The sequence below is a fragment of the Heteronotia binoei genome, chromosome 13, assembly GCF_032191835.1.
Source record: "Heteronotia binoei isolate CCM8104 ecotype False Entrance Well chromosome 13, APGP_CSIRO_Hbin_v1, whole genome shotgun sequence".
Classification (NCBI taxonomy): domain Eukaryota; kingdom Metazoa; phylum Chordata; class Lepidosauria; order Squamata; family Gekkonidae; genus Heteronotia; species Heteronotia binoei.
Window position 1 is genome coordinate 23,289,736 of NC_083235.1, and position 24,480 is coordinate 23,314,215.

Here is a 24,480-nt window from a genome sequence, read left to right on the forward strand (position 1 = left end):
TTGGAATTCAGATACTTTTGATTGGCTAACATTTGAACATAAGAAATGCCTGCTGGATCAGACCAGTAGTCCCTCTCGTCCAGCTTCCTATTTCACACAGTGGCCAACCAGTTCCTCTGGAGGGCCAGCAACCGGGCAGAGAGACCGAGGCCTTCCCCTGATATTGCCTCCTGACTCTGGGATTCAGGTGATTACTGCCTATCAGTGTGGAGGTTCCCCTCAGTTCCTGTGGCTACTGTTGATAATTCTCCATGGATCTGTCTAATCCTCTTTCAAAGCTGTTTATTCCTGTGACCCCACACCTGCAATTTCCACCCTGTGGGTTGATAAATCATACATGTGGCACTCTGGAAAACACTGGATGGCCTCTCACTCCCCCCCTGGCTTTTTACCTTCATAACTGGTTAAAGGTATCTGGCTTAAAGCTATCTGGAGTGATGCAGGGTCCCCAGACCAAGAGCCCTTTGACTCTCCGCCAAACAGACCTCGCTCCATGAGCAACGGAAGAACAATTCCCTTGTCTTTTCTCACCACCTTGGTTTAGCCTAGCAATACAGTGATACAGGTTCTAGATGCACTTAACAGCAGACGTTCGGATTCTTTTGCGACTGAAAGAAACACTCTCCCAAGTTAGGCTTCATGTGAATCTTGAGTGTGTGTACAAGCAAAGGGGAGAGTTGAATAGCCATGGGGGCAAAAATGGACTGAAAATTGCCACTTTTCCTGGCAATTGGAGATGGGGGTGGGGAGCAGGGAAGGGTGTGAAACATGCACTGGTATTGAGCTCATGTTCACATGTCAAATGGAGAATTAGTCCTGAGTTGTCTTGCGATCTCAAGGGAGGTGCTGTATCACAGCATATGCTTCGTCTTTCTCAGCCGTGCCTCCATGAAAATGGATGGAGGAATCAATATCTTAGGCTGCTTCCCCATAAAGCTTTAGCATTGTGTTCCCCTGCCCCAAACTGCAGTGGGTTTTTAAAGTAGGGTTGCCAGCCTCCAGGTGAGTCCTGGAAAACTCCCTCTTTTACAACCGATCTCCAGCTGTCAGAGATCAGCTCCCCTGGAGAAAACGGCTGCTTTGAAGGGTGGACTCTGTGGCATTGTACCCTGCTGAGGCTCCTCCCCTCCCCAAACCCTGACCTCTCCCAGCTCCACCCCCAAAGTCTCCAGGTATTTTCCAACACAGACCTAGCAACCCTGTTTTTAAGCCAGGGATCCCCAGCCTTTTTGGGCCTGTAGGCGCCTTTGGAATTCTCACACAGGGTGTGGGGCACAGTCACAAAATGGCTGCTATGAAAGAGCTGCTGCAGGAAGCAAGAGCCAGCCACAAAATGGCTGCCACAGCTTACCTTCAGCCATTCAGTGAAGATCCTTGTGCTGCAGTGGCAGCTGCTGCCAAAGCGATGTTTTTAAACTTCTGCACCACCAGTCGAATCTCCCTGTTGACCCCCACCCACTTTCTGAAAATACTTGGTGGGCATCAGAAGAGGTGTCCGCAGATGTCAAGTCTCCAATGGCCAATCAGAAGTCTTTCTGGGGGAAAGTCCCAGCAGGCCCTCACTTTCTGAAACCCTTCACGAACACCAGGAAATACATTGGTGGGGCCATGGTGCCCACCACCACCACACTGGGGACCAGTGTTAATGAGTTAATGTGAGCTAACACACACATTTTTAGCCTCCAGCTCACACATTTTTGTCTTTGCTCAGGAAGGATGACCCCAGAGCACACTAATTTACGCAGGAGCTCACAACTTTAATGCCAGTAGCTCACAAAGTAGAATTTTTGCTCACAAGACTCTGCAGCTTCGAGGGAACCTTGTTGGGGACCTCTGTTTTAAGCTTTCACGGGACATAACTATGCAGTCATCTGCTTCTCGCCTTTCTCCTCCCCACCACAAACTCTTCCTCCCCCTTTATTACAATCTTCCCTGGAAGATCATATTCAAGCAGCTTTGTTCAGTGTCTGGATAGGAAGGTGCAGATTTTCAGATCTCTCACTCACATCTGGAGCCATTTTCTCTCTATCTCTTGCCATCTGATACCCACCTCCTGTAACTGTCACAGTATACCTACTACTGATTCCCACCCCCCTAGAGCTCACAAAAGGCACTTCGGCTTTGGGGGAGGGGGGGTTGCTATCAGGCACAAGGGTAGACCGCTGCCTCAGCCTTTTCCTTGAACAAACAGAAACTGTGGCCCTGATGCACTTTTTGTTTCTGTGCTGTGTGCATGCTTGAAATTCATTTTTAAAAAAAAATATGCAAAGAGAAGGTAGAGAAAGAAGTACTGTCCCACAATACATTAGATGAAACCGATGAGTAATAGGATTAGAGCAGGTAAAAGGAAGTCCTTCACCCAAAGTGTAATTAAGATGTGGAATCCACTGCTGCAGGAAGTGGTGGCAGCTACAAGCACAGCCAGCTTCAGGAGGGGGTTGGATAAACATAGGGAGCAGAGGTCCATCCGTGGCTATTAGCCAGAAGATGTAGATGGAACACTCTGTCTGGGGCAGGGATGCTCTGTATTCCTGGTGCTTGGGGGCCACAGTGGGAGGGCATCTGGAGTTCTGGCCCTGCTGTGGACCTCCTGATGGCACCTGGGTTTGGGCCACTGTGTGACGCACAGTGTTGGACTGGAAGAGCCATTGGCCTGATCCAACATGGCTTCTCATATTCTGATTTCTTTTTTGAAAGAATCAAGAGACTGGTAAATATCAAGAGTTACTTGTCTAAAAGAAAACAGTCTTGCCATTTACTACAGAGAAGAAACATGAGCATCTTTCATAACAAACAGGTTTTTTATTGAGCAACATGTCAAGAGGGGGGGAGAACATTTGCGTGGGCACAGTTTCAGGAGACAGAACAAGGAGAGACACAAGAGTTAACTAATCCACAGTTCCTGTTATTTGGAAGTTAGATTGTTGAGACTTTCGACTTTGCAGAGCCATCATTAAGATTAGCACCCCAAGGCTACAATCCAGGACACTCCTACACAGAAGTCAACCCTATTTGGTTGCAGTGGGATTTGCTTCTGAGTAAAACCAGAGTGTGCCTCAAAAGATGAGCATTTAACATTGCCTCCAAAGCTTTTTGAAAAACTCCTTTGGTGCCACAATCCAATTTTTTCTCTTTTTTTACCGTTACCTGCCAAGAGTGCAAAAAGGTGAAGAGGCAAAGCCCAGCATTCCCCCATGCCGAAAAGAAAGAGTCACAGCTTTAAACCCATGGGGGGTTTAAAAGAAGGGGGGATGGAATCAGATTGTTTTGCACGAAGTTCCCCACCCAGGATGCAGAAGAAGAGAACGAGTTCTGCTTAATACTCAGTCCTTTTTGTCTACACGAAACACAGATAAAGGGCTCAGCATGAAGGGTAAACGATGCAACAGAGACCAGGGTTTTCTGCAGAGGGACAGCTAAAGCTGAAATCTAGGGCAGAAGCCCCGTGGAGTTCACAGTGAGATTTACTTCCAAGTAGCATGCTTAGGACAGCCCTGCAAAATGCATTTACCCTGTCCACTGTTGCATTCGATCCTTATGCTCTCTCTCTTACCTATTCCTTGCAGACAAAAAAGGGGGTTTTTTCACAGTTGCGATTCTGAAGCTTTGACATAACCATACTCCCCCAGTGAGATCTGGAGGGGATAGCCCCTTAAACAGCAGCCTTACTAACTATCGCTATTACTAGTCCACCCATACCTCTCCCTAGAAGGAACTGTCAAGCTTGCTCAACCCATTGCCTAGTAGTTAGCTTTCTTCACCATAGGGGATCAAGGATTGGTCTAAGGCAGGGGTGGCCAAACTGCGGCTCAGGAGCCACATGTGGCTCTTTCACACATATTGTGCGGCTCTTGAAGCCTCCACTGCCCCGTCGGCCGGCTTGGGGAGGCATTTGTCTTTTATAATCACTTTGCCAAGCCAGCTGGCAGCTTGGAGAATGCATTTAAAGTTAGGTGGTCATCAGAAAAAGCTGCTTTCTTTCCACCTCTCCCTCCCTCTCTTCTTGTGGCTCTCAAACATCTGATGTTCACGTCTTTCGTCTCTCGGACATCTGACATTTATTCTATTAGGCTCTTAAGTTAAGCAAGTTTGGCCACCCCTGGTCTAAGGGATGCTGGAACATGTCACCTAAGCACCCTGCTTGCTACTGAGAAGGGTTGTGGGGTCATTCGTGGTGAGGATGCTGGCATTTCCCCTTGTTCTTGTTGCTGTTGCTTCGCTGGTAAATTTTTCTGGATACTATTCAGAGATGACAGTGCTCGGTTCCCTCTTGTGCAGAGCTTTGCCTACTGTTCCCTGCATCTCAGAAATCAGCAGGCAAAGTTACATTAAAGGCACAACAACAGTTCCAGCTGGTTTCTTATTTTAAAAAAAAATCCCTGGATATTTGGCCATCCCCTAGTTTTGGGGAGGATCAGAAACAAAGGCTCAAATCACTTTCTCTCTATAGGGGGAACAGGGAGAGAGAGAGAGAGACAGAGAGAGATTGGAGATTGGCATCTTAGAGAAAGTCAGGTAAGAGAAGGAAGGTGTTACTCCCCCCCACTTCCTGTCTGGCCTCCATCCCGTTTCTCCCAGAGGCCACCAGCTCCACTACATTAGGGAAGGCACTTTGGGGAGAAGGCATTCAGATGGGTTCTTCACTTCGCACGCAATGACAGCTCAGTTGGACAGCACATCGGAGGACTCCGACACCAGCTTCCCATCCCGGGTCTCGATCTTCTTGATCACAATGGCCTTCGACTTGGTGGTGGCCGAACTCTCCAGGGGGAACGCATTTGTGGAATAGCCGCCGCTGGAGTAGGAAGTGCTGTAGCCACCCCCGTAGTTACTGAAGCCACTTGAAATGCCACCTGGGAGAGAAAGAGAACAGACAGAATATGGGAATGTTCTGAAAGACAAAGCATGTATTTCCCAATGATTAAAGGCTTGACCCTGGGTCAATCTAGTCCCAACATCCTGTTTCATAGAGCAGCCAATCAGTTGCCCCGAAGGGCAACGAACACAGAACAAAGGCATCTTCCCCTAATGTTGCCTCTTGACACTGGCATCAAGATGTACTGCCTGTAGATTTTAGACACCAGGGCTAGTAACCATGGATGGACCCCTCCTGAATGAATCTGTTTAACTCTTTTGAAGCTTGTGGCCATTGCTACATCCTCTGGGCAGTGAATAATTACTTGGTGACTGAAGAGGCATTTCCTTTTCTCTGTCCTGAAGCTATTCCCCATCATTTTAAACGAGTGCCCCCTAGGTTCTATGGAAGAGGGAGAAAAAGTTCTCTCTTTCCTCTTTCTCCATCCCAGGCATGATTTTATAAAGCTCTTTCACAGGGGTGGCCAAACTGTGGCTCAGGAGCCTCATGTGACTCTTTCATGCATATTGTGTGGCTCTTGAAGCCCCCCCACTGCTTCATCAGATGGCTTGGAGAAGGCATCTGTCTCTTTAAATCACTCCTCCAAGCCAAGCCAGCTGCCAGCTTGGAGAATGCATTTAAAGTTGCCTTCTGTTCACCTCTCCCTTCCTCCCCTCCTCCATCTATATGCCTTCCTTCCTTCCTGTTCTCAAATATCCGACATTCATGTCTCTCAAACATGACATTTATTCTATGTGACTCTTACATTAAGCAAGTTTGGCCACCTCTGCTCTATCATATCATAGAGCAGAGGTCACTGGGGTGGGGTGGGGGGGTTAGTTGTGAATTTCCTGTTTTATGCAGGGGGTTGAGCCTTGAGGTCTCTCTCCCAGTTCTGCATTTCTTTGTCACTCACAAATGGCCACCCGAACCACAGGGGCAAAGGGCTGGCACTATCTCCCTTCCAACAAAGGGCAAATGTTCTTAAGAGGGCAAATGTTCCTTACCGGAGTAGCCAGTCGTTTTGGTCTGAATGCTCAAGTTCTGCATCCCTGATTCCAGCCTGCCAGGGGACAAAGAGAACATCATTATGTGATAACCGATGTGGGTGTGTTCCAAAAATAGACCAAAGCTGGCCTGGAGCTCCAGTTTATCAACAGCTTATGCTAATAAAAAGCTGTATATTTGCCAGAGGGCAGAGAAACGAGCCCACTACTGGGGACGGTTGATTTCTAGAGACCTGGAAGGTTAAGAGGCTAAAACCCCAAGAATCTCCTTGCCACAAATGGAGGGCTCCTCTGGAGACACTTTCCCCACTTCCACACATGCAGGCAAGGTGCCAAAGGAATCCGGGAATGGACAGACTCTGCTTGGCATGCAGAAGGTCCCAGGTTCAACACCCAGCATCTTCATCAAACTGATCAAGTGGTAGATGATGGGGAAAGCCTCTGCCTCAGACCCTGGACATCACTCCAAGTCAAGCTGTACAAGCACTGCACAACAGAGAAGGCAGCCCCGATGAACACACACAAACATGAAGCTGCCTTACGCTGAAAACAGAAACAGTGGTCCATCAAAGCCAGACTGGCAACTACTCTGCAACGTCTGAGGGATGGGTCTTTCCAGGGCTTTTTTTTGTAGCAGGAGCTCCTTTGCATATTAGGCCACACACCCTTCGTATGTAGCCAATCCTCCAAGAGCTTACAGGGCCTACTGCATCAGGGGTGTGTGGCCTAATATGCAAAGGAGTTCTTGTTCCAAAAAAAGACCTGCAATGAAGTATCTAAACTCCCTTTCATATCACCTGCTGCTGGGTCCTTTCAACTGCAGATGTCGGGGATTGAACCTGGGACCTCCTGCATGCAAAGCAGAGGCGCTTCCACCGAGCCACAGCCTCTCCTTGGAACTAGCCCAGGTGTACTTCTGTTGGGAAAGGCGTGGGGAAATGAAGGTTCTGTTGACTTCTCCAGCAGTTCCTCTGCAGGCAGGAGCCACACCTGCACAGAGCAGGATTGTGACCCAGGAGCACACACCCTGACACTGGCTTGGGTCCAGCGCAAATCGTTCCCGAACAAGTCACAGATGAAGCTCCGCTGCAAACTTGGCTCAAGACCTATTGCTTCAAACAGAATGTAATCGCAGAATAAATCTGGGGGTAGCAAAGAGTTCCCATTTGCCTGCTTATAGTGGGAGACCTCCAGGCAACTGTAGGGGAAATGGGGAGTGCGATTAGGAACAGCAACCTCCAGGTGGAGGCTGGAGGTCTCCCGGAACTACGATGATCCTGCTGAGGCCTCTCCCGCTACCTTCCCTAAGCTCCACCCCAAGATCTGCCAGGGATTTCCCAACTTGGAGCTGGCAACCCTAGGGACAATTGTCCTGGGAAGAAAAGTTAAAATAAGGCCACAGAGTTCCCAGTAGGGTTGCCAATCCCCAGGTGGGGGCAGGGTTATCAGAAAGCAAGGAGGGGGGAGGGGAATGTCTGCTAGGCTGGGCACTCAATTATACCCTATGGAAACTGATTCCCATAGGATATAATGGAAAATTGATCTGCAGGTACCTGGGGCTTTAGGGGAGCTGTTGTTTTAGGTAGAAGCACCAAATTTTCGGCATAGCATCTGGTGCATCTCCTCAAAACACCCCCCCCCCACCCAAGTTTCAAAAAGATTGGACCAGGGGGTCCAATTCTATGAGCCCCCAAAGAAGGTGCCCCTCTCCATTATTTCCAGTTGCGGGGAAGCATTTAAAAGGTGTGTGGTACCTTTAAATGTGGTTGCCAGAGCTTCCTTTGGAGTTCAGTCGTGGTTGTCACACCCTTGCTCCTGGCCCCACCCCCAAAGCCCCCAAATACTTCTTGAGTAGGCAACTGTAGTTCCAAGAGCTACCCTTCTAACTTCCAGGGGTGCTGACCCACCACATCCCTCCTGCTGGTTACTAGGCAGTGCCTGGCAACCCTAGCATCAGCCCCATAGCCAGAAAATTTTTTTTTTTGGGGGGGGGCCAGGACATAAAATTGGGGGGGGGGCATGGAGGCTTGGCTATTTCTTCCACCAGCCAGCCGCCAGGCCCCAGCTCTCTCTCTCTCTCTCTCTCTCTCTCACGCTCTTGGGGGTAGGAAGAGCAGCAGTGGCGAAAACGGGGCTGCGGGTAGTGCGGGGAGAGCAGGAGAGGCAGGGAAGAGCCCAGGGAGAGTGGCAGCAGCGAAAATGGGGCTGCGGGGAGAGCGAGGGAGGCAGGGAACAGCCTGAGGAGAGCAGTGGCAGTGAAAACGAGGCTGCGGTGAGAGCTTGGGAGGCAGAGAAGAGCCCAGGGAGAGGGGCAGCGGCAAAAATGGGGCTATGGGGAGAGCTTGGGAGGCAGGAAAGAGCTTGGGAGAGCAGTGGCAGCAAAAACGAGGCTGCGGGGAGAGCTTGGGAGGCAGAGAAGAGCCCGGGGAGAGTGGCGGCAGCAAAAATGGGGCTGCAGGGACAGAAGGGGAGGCAGGGAAGAGCTTGGGGGAGCGGCGGCAGCAAAAACGGGGCTGCGGGGAGAGTGAGCGAGGTAGGGAAGAGCCCGGGGAGAGTGGCGGCAGCAAAAACGGGGCTGCAGGGAGAGCGGGGGAGGCAGGAAAGAGCTTGGGGGAGCGGCAGCAGCAAAAACGGGGCTGCGGGGAGAGTGAGCAAGGTAGGGAAGAGCCCGGGGAGAGTGGCGGCAGCAAAAAACGGGGCTGCAGGGAGAGCGGGGGAGGCAGAGAAGAGCTTGGGGGAGCGGCAGCAGTAAAAACGGGGCTGTGGGAGACTGGGCAGTCAGGGGAGAGCCCGGGGAGAGAGGTTGCGGCGAAAACAGGGCTGCGGGGAGACCAGGGGAGGCAGGAACGGGGTGGGAAGAGCCCGGGGAGAGCAGCAACAGCAGCAAAAATGGGGCCACAGGGAGAGCAGCGGGGAAAGGAGGAGCCACAAGGTTGAAGGGGGGGTTGGGTGGAGGGCCTGTGCCCCCCCGGGCCCCACCATGGCTACGGGCCTGCCTAGGGTAGCAGGCCATGTTGATGTAAAATAACAGAACTTGCCCAGCTCCCCCCTCCCTCTGCACATCTCCAAAGTGAAACAGCTGCCCCTGGTTTAGGAACAACACTGAGTGCAGCACAGGGAGTTTGCATTAGGAAGGAGGGAAAACAGCAAACATTTCTGCAGCTGGTGAAAAACAAGGACTGGATCTGAGCTAGTATTCAGGATCTCTCTTAAGTACAACAAACAAGGGCCTGTGATTTGCAAGGGGCCAGAAAACAGGGTCCAGTTCTGCACTAGACCTTTAATCCTGGTTCAGCCCTGTCCCCAAATTGTTTTTCTACACTAGAACCATAGTATCCTAGACTCCTAGAGCTAGTTTCTGTGATTTTAGTGTAGAATGTCAGTTTGGGGGCAGGGTTGAACCGAGATTAAAGGTTTAGTGCAGAACTGGCCTCTGTCAGGTTCCTAAAATAACTGGGGCACATGTCACAGCCAGGGGGCACTGTTGCTGGCCGGCACCCACCTGCTCTCCTCTCCTTCCAGCAGCTTCCTGTAGGTGGCGATCTCGATGTCCAAGGCCAGCTTGACATTCATCAGCTCCTGATACTCCCGCAGTTGCCGGGCCATGTCCTGCTTGGCCCTCTGGAGGGCGCCCTCCAGCTCTGCCAGTTTGGTGCTGGCATCCTTGACGGCAAGCTCCCCGCGCTCCTCAGCCTCGGCAATGGTCGCTTCCAGGTTGGCACGCTGGGCAAAGGGAGGAAGAAAAAGATGTGGGTCCGAGGGCTTGTTAACCCAAGATGGGGAAATGGGATTTTGCAACAGCGCTGGAATTCCATGACAATTTGAGAGGAGGGTCCTTCCTTTGGGGTTGCTCAGGGCCCTGTCTGGGTTTAGAGGGGCCTTTCCTTTGCAGCTCTCATTCACACACACCCTACCGCCATCGCTCCCTTTACGCTGAGTTGGTGTGAGGTAGCTCACCATTTTTTAGCCTCTGGCTCACACGTTTTGTGTTAGCCATAGGTTGTGGAGCTCATTAGCATATGCTGCCCCCCCACCAGCCAAAAGCAAGACAGGAGAGAGATCCAGCCAGCCCAAGCAGCTCTCACTCACCTGGGGCTCTCCTTGGCCACCCCCCCCTCCCAATAATCAAAAGGCAAGCCACCTGCCGCCCAAAATCACATAAGAAGTGGACAAAGGGTGGTGTGGGCTTCTCCAGGGGTTAATGAGCACTGCTGGGGGTGCGGCAAAGCTCCTGGTGGCTGGCTTATGGATTGTTATGCAGCTGCATTTCCTATTCAATGGACAAGGTAGGTGAGGAGGAAGAGGGGGAACCCTCAGAAAGAAACTGCGTTCCTGTGAACTCCTGCTGAATTCGAGACCTGGTCTCAGCTCAGGAAAAATGGCCCCAGAGCAGGCTAATTTATGCAGTAGCTCACAACTTTAATGCCAGCAGCTCACGAAGGAGAATTTTTGCTCACAAGACTCCACAGTTTGAGGGAGCATTGCCTGGCTGTGAAATACAGAACTTGCTGGGAGTCCCCAGCCCAAGAGACATCTGGCTGTCCTCAACCAGGGCCAGGGCATTTTCAGCCCTGGCCCCAACCTGGTGGAACTCTCTGCCGAGTGAGATCCATGCCGTGCAGCCCAGTTTGGTGTAGTGATTAAGTGTGTGGACTCTTATCTGGGCGAACCGGGTTTGATTCCCCATTCCTCCACTTGCACCTGCTGGAATGGCCTTGGGTCAGCCAGAGCTCTCTCAGAGGTTGTCCTTGAAAGGGCAGCTTCTGTCAGAGCTCTCTCAGCCCCACCCACCTCACAAGGTGTCTGTTGTGGGGGAGAAAGGTAAAGGAGATTGTAAGCCACTCTGAGATTCAGAGTGTAGGGTGGGATATAAATCCAATATCATCATCTTATTGAGATTCCACAGGGCATGTAAGGCAGAGATAATTCATCAAGCGTTTGGTGTTGGACAGTGACAGTCTTATCCTTCTGGCACTCCCTTTTCCTGCTACACCCCAGGCAGTGGCCATACTCTGACAGTTTTATTGGTTACTTCTTGTTTTTTATGTTTTTAATTATATAGAGATTCTTGATGTACACTGCCCCGAGCACTGTTTAACAGGAAAGGGCAGTCTAGAAATTGAATGAATTAACTAACTACATAAATCACTCACTCAAATAAAATCTTCCCCCACCAGCTTGCTTAGCTTCCAAGCCCTCCAAAGGCTCCGGCTTCCCACAGTGGAAAGAGGACTTGTGGACAGAACATGTGGGTAGGTAGTGGCCACAGGCCCTACCATGTACCCTAGGCTTTTTTTGTAGCAGGAACTTCTTTGCATACTAGGCCACACACCCCTGATGTAGCCAATCCTCCTGGAGCTTACAGTAGGTCCTGTAAGAACAGCCCTGTAAGCTCATGGAGGACTGGCTACCTCAGAGGGGTATGGCCTAATATGCAAAGGTGTTCCTGCTACAAAAGAAGCCTTGACGCCTGACAACTGGAAGGGGATGGGGGAATTTACAAGAGCATAGGAAGGCCTAGACTGACACTGTAGTGATGTCACTTCTGGTACACACCAATAGTAGCTGTTTTTACCATAGAGGTTTTGCCTAAAGGCATCGCTGCACTGCTGGCCACAGAGCTGCCACATGGGCTAAGCCTCCCCTAGTTGCCAGGAATTGTCCCTCTGGCCAGATGATCCATGGCTGTGGGATCCCTCACCGATGTGGAAGGGCTTCGCAGCTCTATTCTGGGCCCTGGCAGTCACCCCAGCTCAGTGTCTACAGACGCTAGCCCTGGGGCTGTTACAAGGGTGAGGACACAGGAGCCTGTGGGACAGGGCAGGGCTGGGAACAATGAGGCAGTTGGGTAATGTTGACTCTGTACTTAATGGCCTGAGGGCAACCCTCCTCCCGACACTAATGTCTGCAAACTACAATTCCCAGAATACACCGGGGAGAGAAAGCCAAAGAGGAATGTAATAGAGGAGCTAGAGAGAGAGAGAGCTGCAACCTGCATTTGTGTTGGGCTCTGGCCCTGAAGACACCAGGGATTGAACCTGAGGCCTTTTGCATGCAAAGGAGAAGCTATTGAGCCACAGCCCTTCCCATGTGAACACATGAAGCTGCCTTCTACTGAATCAGAACTTTGGTCCATCAAGGCTGGTATTGCCTACTCAGACTGGCAGCAGCTCTCCAGGGTCTCAGGCAGAAGCCTTTCCCATCACCTACTGCCTGGTCCGTTTTAACTGGAGATGCCGGGGGGGGCGGATTGAACTTGGGACCTTCTGCACGTCAAGCAGATGCTCTACCACTGAGCCACGGCCCCTTCTGGTCTTTTGCTGCTCAAGGAATTCTGCCAAGTGCCGTGTATCTTGATGATGATGCTGCACTGACCAGTCACAACAACCCAGGGTGTGGTTTCTGAATTGCCAGTTGCTTCCTCACCTGGCCTTTCAGAGCGTCAATTTCAGACTGTATCCGGGTGATCATCCTCTTGAGCTCATTGATTTCATTCTTGGTGTTGCGGAGGTCATCTCCGTGCCTGCCTGCCATGGTCTGGAGCTCTTCATACTGCAAGGAAAAGAGACAAAAATTGTACTTTGTGTGTGTGCGTGTCAAAGCAAAGGAAGGCATCAGGAAGTGCTGGTGAGGAGGGGACAGGCAGTAAAGACCAGAAACTGGGGGATCAATCAGAATGATCAGGGATCTGCAGACACTCCAAGCAAAAATCCACTTCTTCACACTTGCCATTATCAGTTTGCTATACAAATGGTTGTGTGAGCTTGACACCAGGAGTGGCCAAACTTGCTTAAGATAAGAGCCACAGATAATAAACATCAGATGTTTGCGAGCTGCAAGACATGAATGTTAGTCGTTCGAGAGACACAAGTCAGGGAGGGAGGAAAATAGATTGGGGAGGTAGAGGTAGAAGGAAAGCAACTTTAATTTCAAACACATTCTTCAAGCCATGGGCTGGCTTGGAGAAGTGATTTAAAGAAACAAATGCCTTCTCCAAGCTGGCTGCTGGGGTGGTGGGGGCTTCGAAAGCCACACAATATGTGTGAAAGGGACAGATATGGCTCCCGAGCCACAGTTTGGCCATCCCTGCTCTACACATTATGAGACAGTAACCCCCAAATGTCTGGAGGAATGAATGGAGGGGGGACAGAGTGCGAGTGGGTAAAGGGCTGTCAAGTCACAGCTGCCCCCGTAGAGTTTTCAAGGCAAGAGATGAGCAGAGGTGGTTTGCGCCCTTGTGTGCCTCTTTGAAGCAACCCTGGAATTCCCTGCTGGTTTCCCATCCAAGTACTAATCAGAATCGACCCTGCTATACTTCTGAGATCTGGTGTGATCAATCTAGCCTGAGCCACAGAGATTTCAGAAGAGTGCAGAGATCTGGGTTCAAATCACTACTCAACCAAGAATACCTCTGCATGGGCAATCACTCACTCTCACTTTATTTCATTTACCGTATTTTTTGGACCATAAGACGCACTTCCCCCCCCAAAAAAGTGGGGGGGAAGTGTGTGCGTCTTATGGAGCGAAGGTACGTACCTTCCTCCGGGGAGAAGGGGGGCGATCTGCTGCCTCTGCCTCCAATCCCGGCGCTTCCCCCGCGCCTGCCTGCCTGGCTCCAGCTTCTTCCAGTAAGCTCTGGGATCGCTCCACGTGGCCCCACCGCAAACCCAGCGCTTCGCGAGCGCCGGCTGTGGAGAGGGCAGCGTGCTTCCTCCTTGCCTGCCTGCTGGCTCCAGCTGTGACGCTTACAGCAAGCGCCAGGATCGCTCCCTCCGCCCTCCGATCCCAGCGCTTGCTTTAAGCATCAGAGCTGGAGCCAGGCAGACAGGCACGGAAGAAGCACGCTGCCCTCTCCACAGCTGGTGCTCGCGAAGCGCTGGGTTTGCGGTGGGGCCACGTGGAGCGATCCCAGCACTTGCTGGAAGAAGCTGGAGCCAGGCAGGTGCGGGGGAAGTGCCGGGATTGGAGGCGAAGGCAGCGGATCACCCCCCAGGAGGAAGGTGCGTCCTATTGTCCGGAGCGCCTTATGGTGCGAAAAATACGGGTAATTCATCTTAGCCTTGATCTATAAGCACCAGACACTGAAGTGGTAAAATGGGTTATACTATGGACTTGACTGGAGAGACCATGTTTTGGGTTTTTTAAAGGCTGCTATGCCCAGGGGTGGAATCCCAGCTCAGGAAGAAGGGCGACCTCCACTGACAATAGGACCCTGGGCTTTTTTTTGTAGCAGGAGCTCCTTTGCATATTAGGTCACACACCTCTGATGTAGCGAATCCTCCAAGAGCTCACAGGGCTCTTAGTACAGGGCATACTATAAGCTCCAAGAGGATTGGATACATCAGGGGGTGTGGCCTAATATGCAAAGGAGCTCCTGCTACAAAAAAAGCCCTGGGAGGACTGCCCCTAGCGTCACCCAAACTAATACCATTTTTTTGGACCAGCAGAGAAAAAACAAGAAGGAATACGTGCTGAGCCAATAACTCTGTCATCTACTCAAAGATATACCTTTTGAGAAAAACTCAACCAAAAGGAAATGGGAAATTTCATTTTCTAACTATGAAAAAAGATGAACTATTGAGAAAACAAAGCCGTAATTACAAGGTAGGTTGGGCCCATACTTTAAAGTAACCACCCAGCACCACCCTGAATTCCATCCCTTCCCCGACATTAATCATTCCCATTAAATGAAAAAAAAAAAAAAGCAGAATGCATGCAGACAAGCAAAGTCACAACCTCCTGTGCTAATTTTCAACTTGCAGTAGAAAGCACACCCACCCACCCTCTATCTAAAGTGGCACAGCTTCCTCAGAAGAATTCTACCAACTTCGTCTGTGCTGTGTGTAGACCAAGTCTCAGAAGAAAGGGCAGTTTCCTTTCCCAATTTCCAGGAGGAAAGGTGGCGGCAGAATGATGATATGTTAGAGAATTAATTTTCACTTTACTTTTCAACTTTTGCATGCATAAGCCAGTAAGTAGGTGTGGGAGGGCAGCATTGTATAGCTTGATCTCATCAGAACTTGGAAGCTAAGCAGGATCAGTACTTGGAATGGGGAACACCAAGGAAGACTCTGCAGAGGAAGACCATGGTAAACCACCTCTGCTTCCCATTTGCCTTGAAAACCCCTTGTTGGGGTCACCATAAGTTGGAAGCTAAGCAGGGCTGGTACTTGGAAGGGAGAACACCAAGGAAGGCTCTGCAGAGGAAGGCAAGGGCAAACCACCTCTGCTTCTCACTTGCCTGGAAAGTCCCTTGCTGGCGTCACTATAAGTTGGAAGCTAAGCAGGGCTGGTACTTGGAAGGGAGAACACCAAGGAAGGCTCTGCAGAGGAAGACCATGGTAAACCACCTCTGCCTTCCATTTGCCTTGAAAGCCCCTTGTTGGGGTCACCATAAGTTGGAAGCTAAGCAGGGCTGGTACTTGGAAGGGAGAACACGAAGGAAGACTCTGCAGAGGAAGACCATGGTAAACCACCTCTGCTTCCCATTTGCCTTGAAAACCCCTTGTTGGGGTCACCATAAGTTGGAAGCTAAGCAGGGCTGGTACTTGGAAGGGAGAACACCAAGGAAGGCTCTGCAGAGGAAGGCAAGGGCAAACCACCTCTGCTTCTCACTTGCCTGGAAAGACCCTTGCTGGGGTCACCATAAGTTGGAAGCTAAGCAGGGCTGGTACTTGGAAGGGAGAACACCAAGGAAGGCTCTGCAGAGGAAGGCAAGGGCAAACCACCTCTGCTTCTCACTTGCCTGGAAAGACCCTTGCTGGGGTCACCATAAGTTGGAAGCTAAGCAGGGCTGGTACTTGGAAGGGAGAACACCAAGGAAGGCTCTGCAGAGGAAGACCATGGTAAACCACCTCTGCCTTCCATTTGCCTTGAAAGCCCCTTGTTGGGGTCACCATAAGTTGGAAGCTAAGCAGGGCTGGTACTTGGAAGGGAGAACACCAAGGAAGGCTCTGCAGAGGCAGGCAAGGGCAAACCACCTCTGCTTCTCACTTGCCTGGAAAGTCCCTTGCTGGCGTCACTATAAGTTGGAAGCTAAGCAGGGCTGGTACTTGGAAGGGAGAACACCAAGGAAGGCTCTGCAGAGGCAGGCAAGGGCAAACCACCTCTGCTTCTCACTTGCCTGGAAAGTCCCTTGCCGGGGTCACCATAAGTTGGCTGCCACTTGAAGGCACTTTACAAACGCAAGGCAATAAGTGGGGAGGGGAGGCAGTGTGGTATATATAGCCTGATTTTGTCAGGTCTCAAAAGCTAAGCAGGGTCAGGACTTGGAAGGAAGACCACCAAGGAAGGCTCTGCAGAGGAAGGCAAGGGCAAACCGTCTCTGCTTCTCCCTTGAAAGCCCCTTGCTGGGGCCCGCTGTAAGTCGGCTGTGACTTTTCAACACTGCACTTCCACACACAAGGCAATAAGTAATGTGCTGCATAGTATCCTGGAATAGCAAAGGAGCTATCTCTCTTTAAAATCAGGGCAGCCCCGATCGTGCTGGGTGGTGTCAGGCAAACCATCACCCCTCCGCCCCACCCTCCCTCCAACTGTTGCAAAAAAAAAAATCATTGAGATGCTAATATACGGGAACGGTGCCAGCTTGCTCTATAAAGGATAATTAACATGGCAGGTGTCAAAGGGCAGGATGTCCATTTGCATTCCAGACTTCCATGCAGCCATGAGGGCTAGAAACCTTTCAATAATCCTCAGATGTAAAACAAAATCTCTACATTCAGAGACATTTCTGATGCATGAGCATACAACCCTCTGGGCATACAGCAGGGAGGGAGGGGGGGAGGCAGCTGTGAATTTCCCGAACTGTGCAGGGCGTTGGACTAGATGACCCCTTCGTGTCCCTTCCAGCTCTGTTTCTATGAGACAACCCAACTCCTTGATGGTGCATAGCGCCGCATGCACTTCGTGAGCCCGTGTGCCAGTGGCATTTCTTACCCCACTGATTGCCTGTGGGTCCCCTCCATTCAGAAAATGCACCCCTGTTGGTTCTTAGGTTATGTAACTGCCCATGGGAAGTGGTACAGAAGGTGTCTGTTGTGACTGTCTTTGAAGGAAGGTTGTCGGACAGATTTTCACCCTGGTTGTATCGGCCAGTAAGTTTGTGATGTTTAGCATGAGAGGTGGCTGAGAGGTGATATGATCACCATTTTCAAGTACTTGAAGGGCTGTCATATAAAGGATGGTGTGGAATTGTTTTCTATGGCCATGGAAGGTAGGACCAGAACCAATGGGTTGAAATTAAATCAAAAGAGTTTCCGGCTCAACGTTAGGAAGAACTCCCTGACCGTTAGAGCGGTTCCTCAGTGGAACAGGCTTCCTCAGGAGGTGGTGGGCTCTCCTTCCTTGGAGGTTTTTAAACAGAAGCTAGATGGCCATCTGACAGCAATGAAGATCCTGTGAATTTAGGGGGAGGTATTTGTGAGTTTCCTGCATTGTGCAGGGGGTTGGACTAGATGACTCTGGAGGTCCCTTCCAACGATGTGATTCTATGATGTATATTTTCCTGAAAGTTGGCTGGGTTTTATTCTGTTATAATGGAGTGTGTGCAACCATGCAATCCATTTCTGTTTGTGGGCAAGGATGTAGTGATCCCCTCTCATTTCCCCCTCTCCCCACTGCAGGACCCCCTCTGTCCAATGCTGTTCCTAAGGGTCTGCCAACACCCAAAGAATGAAATTTGGGGGGTGGGTGAGGAATCTTTCTGGGCTGATGCAGGAGGGAAAAGCAGGAAAGACCTAGACTGTCAAGCCTCCAGATAGCTCGATACAGGGCTTTTTTTGCAGCAGCAGCAGGAACTCCTTTGCATATTAGGCCATATGATGTAGCCAATCCTCCAAGAGTTTACAGTAGGCCCTGTAAGAAGAGCCCTGTTAGCTCTCGGAGGATTGGATACATCATGGGGGTGTGGCCTAATATACAAAGGAGTTCCTGCTACAAAAAACAAAAAGCCCTGGATACACCCCATTTTATCTGGCCTATATTCTATAAATGCCCTGACCTGGATGGCCCAGGCTTACCTGATCCTTGTTAGAACTTGAAAGTTAAGCAGGGTTGGCCCTGGCTAGTATTTGGATGGGAGACGAGCAAAGAAGTCCAGGGATGCCCAGCGATAGTCCAGGCAAGCCCAATCTTGTCAGATCTCAGATACTAAGCAGGGCCAACCCTGGCAAGTGTTTGGACAGGAGATCTCCAAAGAATACCAGAGACTGGAGGCAGAGGCAGGCTGTATCATGTCATTTCTCTGAATGTCCTCCATGCCCCAGAGGGAGTTGCCAGAGGTTGCTATATCTTCCAGGCATGCGCACGCACACAATGCAAACCACCATCCAATAAATAAATATACAGGAAGTCCAAGGTTGCTATGCAGTGGCAGGCCACAGCAAACAACCTCTGAACGTCTAGCCTTGAAAACCCAAAGAGGTTGCCGTAAGTCGGCTGTGATGTAGCTGCACTTTCTACCACCATAATGCTTTGATAGTATTTTTATCCGTGGGTTATCATTCCCCGTTTCAACTCACGCACAACAAAAGCCAACACTGCATAGGAGCATTCCAGTGTTCTTCACCACCGATCACATTGTGCTACAGGTGCATTTATTTTTCCCTTCTGGGAGCAGGGCAAGTTGTACCCAACAGCGAGAGAGCAGGAGGGACCAGGGCTCAGTGGTCGAGCATCTGCTTAGCAGGCAGAAGGTCCCAGGTTCAATCCCTAGCATCTCCAGTTCAAAGCATCTGACAGCAGGTGATGTAAAAGACCTCTGCCAGAGACCATGTATAGCTGCCACCAGTCTGGGTAGACGATACTGACTTGGATGGCCCAGGATATGCTTCAGTCTAAGGCAGCTTCCATGGGGTAGATTTCTCAAATCAAACTGGAAACCAAGGGGTACGTGTCATTTGATCTCCTTCCCACACTGGAATCCAGACCCAAACACTGCCCTGAATTTCAGATATGCTTCTCTTTGCTAGGAGCTAAGCCAGTAGGCATGAACACAGCTAGGGTTGCCAATCCCCAGGTGGAGGCAGGGGATCCCCTGGTTTGGAAGCCCTCTCCTGGCTTCAGATTCATCAGAAAGCGGGGGGGAGGGGGAAATGTCTGCTGGGCACTCCATTATACTCTACGGAGACCAATTCCCATAGAGCAGGGGTGGCCAACGGTAGCTCTCCAGATGTTTTTTGCCTACAACTCCCATCAGCCCCAGCCATTGGCCATGCTGGCTGGGGCTGACGGGAGTTGTAGGCAAAAAAAAATCTGGAGAGCTACCGTTGGCCACCCTTGCCATGAAGAAGAAGACGATATTGGATTTATATCCCGCCCTCCACTCCGAAGAGTCTCAGAGCGGCTCACAATCTCCTTTACCTTCCACCCCCACAACAGACACCCTGTGAGGTGGGTGGGGCTGGAGAGGGCTCTCACAGCAGCTGCCCTTTCAAGGACAACCTCTGCCAGAGCTATGGCTGACCCAAGGCCATTCCAGCAGGTGCAAGTGAAGGAGTGGGGAATCAAACCCGGTTCTCCCAGATAAGAGTCCGCACTCTTAATCACTACACCAAACTGTCTCTCCATACAGTATAATGGAGAATTGATCTGTGGATATCTGGGGCTCGGGGTGTGTGTGTGTGTGTTTGTTTTTTAGGCAGAGGAACCAAATTCTCAGCATAGCATCCAGTCCCTCTCTTCAAAACACCCCCCAAGGTTTTTTTTTAATAATTAGGATTTTTCTTTTTTATAGTTAGGATTTTTTTAGTATATAGTTGGGATGTTTCAAAAAGATTGGACCAAGGGGTCCAATTCTATGAGCCTCAAAAAAGGTGCCCCTATCCTTCATTATTCCAAATGCAGGGAAGGCATTTAAAAGGCATGTGATGGCCAAATGTGACGGCCAAAACTCCCTTCTGAGTTCAGTTGTGCTTGTCACACCCTTGCTCCGGGCTCCACCCCCAAAGTCTTCAGATATTTCTTGAGTTGGACCTGGCAACCATAACACATACATGTTCCCCCCCTCACACACACACTCTTAAGAAACTACGCAGCCCACGATTAGGAGTGGGGTGGGAGTGGCAGCTGAGCCAAAATACAGCAGAAAGGATTCTGGTGCACTGCCAGCTGAAGCAGTCACCAACCAGCGGTAGAAAGTGCTGTTAAGTCGACTGATGGCGACCCTGTAGGGTTTTCAGGGCAAGAGATGTTCAGAGGTGGTTTGCCATTGCCTGTCTCTTGTGTTACAATCCTCATGTTCCTTAGAGGTCTCCCATCCAATACTATTAGGCCACACACCCCTGATGTAGCCAATCCTCCTGGAGCTTACAGAGCTCTTAGTAGAGGGCCTACGGTAAGCTTCATGAGGATTGGCTACATCAGGGGTGTGTGGCCTAATATGCAAAGGAGTTCCTGCTACCAAAAAAGCCCTGATTTACTTAATACTCTTGTTCCACAAGGCTACAAGTTGTCTCAAGCTTCCAAGTCAATACAGGAGATCAATTCATTCCCCAAACGTTTTCTCCACCCTTTCAGTTCATCACGTAAGCTGCTTGGCTCAGCCAGTCTGCATGCCAATAGACTGGCTCCACTCCCCGTGGATGGTTTTATCTTGATTGGCGGGACAGATAATGTTTGCGGACGGCCTTCTTTTGAATTAAACATGAGCGCCCTGCAGCTTCCCAGAATTCAGGCGACTGCGTCCCTCTTGCAATCCGGGATACAAAAGAAGAACTCCCTTTTGAAATCCTTACTCAAGAGAGTCATCCAGAGAGCAGACAGCTAATTTAACTGACTGGCTGTGAGGAGAACCAGGAAATCCTTGATTTGAATCTCACTTCAGCCTGGAGCAAGCCACTATCTCTCCGTCTCATCCATCCAGCCATTTCGAAATATTTTTAGGTGTGGCAAAAAAAATGGGTCCAAGCGGGACAGGCTACACCCTGGCCAAAGCTGCAACCCAGCAGAATGGAAGAGGAGGCCTTTGGTCAGAGCAAAAGGGATAGGACAGTTTAAAATTCAGGGCCAGCATGGTGTATGTACAGTGTTCTCTAAGCTGAATTAGTGTGAGCGAGCTCACAGTGTTTTAGCCCCCGGCTCACACATTTTTATCTTCGCTCAGGAACAATGGCTGCACAAGCATTGCACAAACACGGAATGCTCCCTCCTGGAACTGTGTTGAGTCAGGAAAACGGCGCAGGGTGGGAGTAAGGCAGGAGTCCTTATTCTCCCCACGCTGTGGTCCCAACGAGAATTGGGTTCCTGTGGTGCTTCCCTCCAGGAATTAGAAAGTGCTATCCTCCTGCAAGTCCCCATGGTGATGACATGGTGGGCTTTTTTTGTAGCTGGAACTCCTTTGCATATTAGGCCACACACCCCTGACTTTGCATATTAGGCCACACACCAGCTTACAGGGCTCTTAGTACAGGGCCTATTATAAGCTCCAAGAGGACTGGCTGCATCAGGGATGTGTGGCCTAAATGCAAAAAAGTTCCTGCTACAAAAAAAAGCCCTGCGTAACATGTCCTTCCAGAAGGGCAGCTTTCAGCTAAATACGACAATGAAATTCTTTAACGGTAAGCCTATTCTGACAATGAAGCCAGTTCTCTCTTGGGATAGTGGGCTCTGCCTCTCTGAAAGTCTTCAAGTAGAAGACATTAAACTACTTCTTGGAAAAGCTTGAGCTTTGGGCATCCTGTGCTAAGTGGGGTGGGGGTGGACTAGATGGCCTCAAACACCCTTTTTCAGTTCCAGAAGTCACTGAGCCAAATACGGGAAACCAGAACTCACCTTGGTCTGGTACGTGCTCTCTGCCTCGGCTCGGCTCCTGGCAGCGATCTCTTCATACTGTGCTCTGACCTCAGCGATGATGCCATCCAGGTCTAAGCTGCGGTTGTTGTCCATGGACAGGACGACCGAGGTGTCGTTGATCTGAGACTGCATCACACGCAGTTCCTGCAACGAAGAAGAAGAAGAAATTGGATTTATATCCCACCCTACACTCTGAATCTCAGAGTCTCCGAGCGGTTTACAATCTCCTTTATCATCTTCCCCCACAACAGACACCCTGTGAGGTGGGTGGGGCTGAGAGAGCTCTTACAGCACCTGCCCTTTCAAGGACAACTCCTGCTAGAGCTATGGCTGAACCAAGGCCATTCCAGCAGGTAAGTGGAGGAGTGGGGAATCAAACCCGGTTCTCCCAGATAAGAGTCACGCACTCAACCACTACACCAAACTGGCTCTCAGGAGACAAAGATTTCTCGATTGGGTGGGGGAGATCAACAGTTCTAGAATTAAGCTTCACAACCACCTCGCTCCAAGGTGTACTGTAGGACAATTTATCCAGCAGATGGGGGCCTCAGACCTAAGAACATAAGAACATAAGAGAAGCCATGTTGGATCAGGCCAACGGCCCATCAAGTCCAACACTCTGTGTCACACAGTGGCAAAAAATTTTATATACACACATACACTGTGGCTAATAGCCACTGATGGACCTGTGCTCCATATTTTTATCTAAACCCTTCTTGAAGGTGGCTATACTTGTGGCCGCCACCACCTCCTGTGGCAGTGAATTCCACATGTTAATCACCCTTTGGGTGAAGAAGTACTTCCTTTTATCCGTTTTAACCTGTCTGCTCAGCAATTTCATCGAATGCCCATGAGTTCTTGTATTGTGAGAAAGGGAGAAAAGTACTTCTTTCTCTACTTTCTCCATCCCATGCATTATCTTGTAAACCTCTATCATGTCACCCCTCAGTCAACGTTTCTCCAAGCTAAAGAGTCCCAAGCGTTTCAACCTTTCTTCATAGGGAAAGTGCTCCAGCCCTTTAATCATTCTAGTTGCCCTTCTCTGCACTTTCTCCAATGCTATAATATCCTTTTTGAGGTGCGGCGACCAGAACTGCACACAGTACTCCAAATGAGACCGCACCATCGATTTATACAGGGGCATTATGATACTGGCTGATTTGTTTTCAATTCCCTTCCTAATAATTCCCAGCATGGCGTTGGCCTTTTTTATTGCAAACGCACACTGTCTTGACATTTTCAGTGAGTTATGTACCACGACCCCAAGATCTCTCTCTTGGTCAGTCTCTGCCAGTTCACACCCCATCAACTTGTATTTGTAGCTGGGATTCTTGGCCCCAATGTGCATTACTTTGCACTTGGCCACACTGAACCGCATCTGCCACGTTGACGCCCACTCACCCAGCCTCAACAGATCCCTTTGGAGTTCCTCACAATCCTCTCTGGTTCTCACCACCCTGAACAATTTAGTGTCATCCGCAAACTTGGCCACTTCACTGCTCACTCCCAACTCTAAATCATTTATGAACAAGTTAAAGAGCATGGGACCCAGTAGTCAACGTTTTTCCTGTCAGTTCTTTTCAAAGGAATGTTATGAATTTTTCACCTCTGCGCTGAGGGTTCCTAAGGCCACTGGCAGCTAAAGCAAACTTTCTGGGCTTGTTGGATCAATGCTTGAGTTTGCGAGGTTGAAGCTGTGAATGCTAGGCCAAAGCACAGCACACAAAACACAATGGTCGGGAAGTTCCCATTCTGGAAGAAGTGCCTTCCATTCAACAGAGATTTAACACAGGCTCTAAGCTCATGAACATAACCCTGATCGCCTTGGAGGAAAATTAAAATGTGACTGATGGTCACCCTCAGGGCTTTTTTTTCTGGGGGAATGTGGCAGAATGGAGTTCCGGAACCTCTTAACAGAAACAAAATTCTCAAAAAATGTTTTAAAAGTTCATGAGGGACACCTGTGTATGTTCTGCTTCATTTCTTTCTTGAGAGTTCTAGCCAGGGTTCCCTCTAAGCTGAGTTAGTGTGAGCTAGCTCACAATTTTTTAGCCTCCGGCTCACACGTTTTTGTCTTAGTTCAAGAAAAGTGGCCCCAAAGCAAACTAATTTGCTCAGCAGCTCACGACTTTAACACCCGTAGCTCACAAGTGGAATTTTTGTTCGCAAGGCTCCACAGCTTAGAGGAAATATTGGTTCCGGCACTTCTTTTTCCAGGGAAAAAAGCCCTGGTCACCTTATTATATCTTCACAGTCTACTTGGCATTTTAAAAACAAATTCCTTTTTACAGAGAGGAAAGTCCCACTGCTTCATGAAGCACCACAGCTCCTGGGCTTCCCTCAAGCTGGTAAAGAGGAATATTCCAGAAGGGAGGCTCCCAACTCCTGGAAGAGAATGCCTACCTCATCGTACAGCTGCCTCAAGAAGTTGATCTCGTCCGTCAGGCACTCCAGGCGGGTTTCCAACTCAATCTTGTTCATGTAAGCTTCATCCACGTCCTGTGGGGACAACAGGGACAAGCCACCATGATACAAAGATAAAACAAAAAGAAAAGACTCCCACAGTCTCCCCCTCTCCCAGCCAGGCCAGGGATGAGCCAAAACACCCCGTTGCCCTTTCGCTCACCTTTTTCAAGAGGACAAACTCGTTTTCCTTCTCAGTTCGATGGTTGATTTCTTCCTCATACCTGCCAGGCGAAGAGACAGAATTGGTTCAATCAAGAGGCTTAACGTTTTTTAAAAAAAGAAATGGTGGATGAGCTGGAACCAGGGTGAAACTGTCCAGCTGGGCATAGGCTGACTGCCCACCTGTTTACACATCAACCC

The 24,480-nt window shown here is 50.0% G+C and overlaps 1 protein-coding gene across 2 annotated transcripts in view; it reads right to left on the reverse strand.

The window, feature by feature from the left end:
• Positions 1 to 2,782: 2,782 nt before the first annotated feature.
• Positions 2,783 to 24,480, reverse strand: part of KRT8 (keratin 8) — a 31,939-nt gene continuing 10,241 nt past the window's right edge. For both annotated transcript variants that reach the window (XM_060252159.1, XM_060252160.1), the window contains exons 3-9: positions 24,281 to 24,341; positions 24,058 to 24,153; positions 21,634 to 21,798; positions 12,289 to 12,414; positions 9,365 to 9,585; positions 5,863 to 5,918; positions 2,783 to 4,853 (exon numbers count right to left, since the gene is read on the reverse strand). In XM_060252159.1, the coding sequence (XP_060108142.1) occupies positions 4,663 to 4,853; positions 5,863 to 5,918; positions 9,365 to 9,585; positions 12,289 to 12,414; positions 21,634 to 21,798; positions 24,058 to 24,153; positions 24,281 to 24,341 (916 nt within the window). In that variant the 3' untranslated portion in view covers positions 2,783 to 4,662. The remainder of the gene's footprint in view (positions 4,854 to 5,862; positions 5,919 to 9,364; positions 9,586 to 12,288; positions 12,415 to 21,633; positions 21,799 to 24,057; positions 24,154 to 24,280; positions 24,342 to 24,480) is intronic.